The sequence below is a fragment of the Lipotes vexillifer genome, unplaced genomic scaffold (genome assembly GCF_000442215.2).
Source record: "Lipotes vexillifer unplaced genomic scaffold, Lipotes_vexillifer_v1.1 scaffold478, whole genome shotgun sequence".
Lineage (NCBI taxonomy): Eukaryota > Metazoa > Chordata > Mammalia > Artiodactyla > Lipotidae > Lipotes > Lipotes vexillifer.
Window position 1 is genome coordinate 596,913 of NW_006779682.1, and position 2,322 is coordinate 599,234.

The following is a 2,322-nucleotide window of genomic DNA, read 5'->3' on the forward strand; positions in this document are numbered from 1 at the left end:
GACAAACAACATTGGGGAAATCTGAATAAGACCGGTGGGTTGTACCAAAGTATCTACTTTTTTCTTTTTTTGCAAAGTTTTGCAAAGTGATAGCACTGGGGAAACACTTGGCAGAGTGAATTATTTTTTACAACTGCATGTGACTGTACAATCATCTAAACAGACCCACGCGCACACGCAGGTCAACAGCCGCCCGCGGCGCCCGGGCGCCTCCTCACGCAGAGCACACGGGGAGACCGCGCTGGGTCCTCACCGGTCTTTGGGTCGTTTTGCTGCGACCTGGCCCGGGGGGCGGGGCGCGTTGCGGACGTGACGTCAGTGGGCGGGGCGTGCACCTGGGCACCTGGGCTGCCGCGGCGGCGCGGGGCTGCGGCTAGTCGCGCGCCATGGAGGGCGAGAGCCGGAGCCCGTGGGCCCTGGGGCTGCTGCGCACGTTCGACGCGGACGAGTTCGCGGGCTGGGAGAAGGTCGGCTCGGGCGGCTTCGGGCAGGTGTACAAGGTGCGCCACGTCCACTGGAAGACGTGGCTCGCCATCAAGTGCTCGCCGAGCCTGCACGTCGACGACAGGTCAGCGGCCCGGGCGGGGGCGGCGGCGCTGGGGCGGGCGGCGGGGCCCGGCCTCACAGCGGCGCGCGGCGGCGGGCCGGGGCTGGGGTGCTTGGATTCCGGGCGTTCCCGTTCTCTCCACCTGAGTCGCCTCGGGAGCAGCCTCGGAAGGAGAGCCAAGCGCCGGGCGAGGCCGTGAACCCCCGGCGGGGTCCGCGCCTTTTGCTCGGCCGGAGGGACGTTGCGGGTGGTTTGGCGAGCTCCGGGTCTGACTGCTCACGCCGGTGCCCCGGGCTGCGGCTCCTACGGGGAGCCTCGGGAAGCCGCGTTTGCCTAAGACGGTGTTCAGCGCCCGGCATTGTTACCTGGCTTCCGGTGAGCCCCGGATTTTCAGGGTCGCGGGCTCACCTTGCGCCTTGGACCCGCGCCCTTCGGAGGCTCGTCCGGCCCGCCCAGGACCCACCCGGGCGCTGCGGTTTGCGCCCGGCTTAGAAAAAGTGCCGTGTGGGGATCTGGGCTTTGTGAGTTAGTTAGACTCCGTTCGACTTACTTAGTAATTTACTTTGGAGCGCAAATTGGTGTAAGACGGTAATTATTTCGGTCGGAAGCCCTGGCTTGGCATAGGCCAGGCTTCCTCGGCGACCGGGCACTTGAGCGTCGGCGTTACCCGCCTTGGGCCTGGCCGTGGGGTCCGGCAGGCGGCCCGGGGGGCCAGGTTCCAACATTCAGCGCTCTCTGGCCGTACCCTCTCGTTTTAGCTGACTTAATTTCGAGGCCGAGCCTCTGCGGAGCGGCCTTGCACTTATGGCTGGACCATCGTGCCTTCCTGGACGCCAGTTTCCCCATCCCCAGACTGCGAGGCCACCTGCCTGTCCCTCGGTAACAGAGGTGCTCAGGTTAAAGAAGACAGTTGGAAAGGACAGGAGCTGCCCCAGTTCAGTTTGGTCGGTGGATTGTCGTCTGTGTATATAATTTTAGGGGTGCGGGGGAGGAGGGTCTTGAGAAGCAGCTCTTTTTGGGTGAGGGGTGCTCACTATTTACGGCTGCGTTTTAATAATTTATACGCTTCGGGTGAGCGCATTTAAATTACCTATCCTTTGGTGACGTTTGCGTGCTACATGGAAGGTGTGCGGTGTTTTGTGTTCTGTGTGGAGAGCCCCCTGTACAGTCAGCCCCGAACAGACTCAGACTCAGAAAAGCAGCTCCTTTGCTGTCTCAGAGACCTGGTTTCTAATCCTCGGCTTCTTGAGTGCTGGGGCCTCCGAACTCCAGCTTTTCACCCCCCAGAATGGTGGTGTGCGTGTCCCCGGACTAAGGTGCGTAGAGGATTGCAGCGTGTGCCCCCTCAGGTCCCGGAGGGGAGGAAGCCCCCGCGCACTTAGTGGCTTTGTGTTTTCCTCCTGGCCTGGGGGGTTATACAGCAGAACTGTTGGTGGCTTTTTGCTCTAAGCCTCGAGCACAGTGTCTCTTGGAAACTTCAGTAGAGTGGTGACGAGTGTCACACAAATATCACTAACGCGAAGGGGAGCTGCTTGTGAAGCTGTGCCTCCCTCGGATCCCGGGAACTTCTCAGGCCGGGAGGGGCGCTGTGGCTATTTTGATGAAATCCAAACCTCTTTGAATGCCGGTCACCAGTTAGAGCCTGAAAGGCACGACTCTTGCCGGTGTGTGGGTAATTTTTACGCTCTCGGGGACGTTTATTTGCCTGCTGGAGTCTTCTGGCCGAGTTTTCTTCATCAGCTGCAGGTTTTAGCACCAGCGTCTTGTATCGGAAG

General features: G+C 60.9%; 1 protein-coding gene across 1 annotated transcript in view; it reads left to right on the forward strand.

The window, feature by feature from the left end:
* The first annotated feature begins 386 nt into the window (after nucleotides 1-386).
* RIPK4 (receptor interacting serine/threonine kinase 4) overlaps nucleotides 387-2,322 on the forward strand; it is a 27,375-nt gene continuing 25,439 nt past the window's right edge. Inside the window, exon 1 of the mRNA XM_007452875.1 lies at nucleotides 387-568. Within this exon, the coding sequence (XP_007452937.1) occupies nucleotides 387-568 (182 nt within the window). The remainder of the gene's footprint in view (nucleotides 569-2,322) is intronic.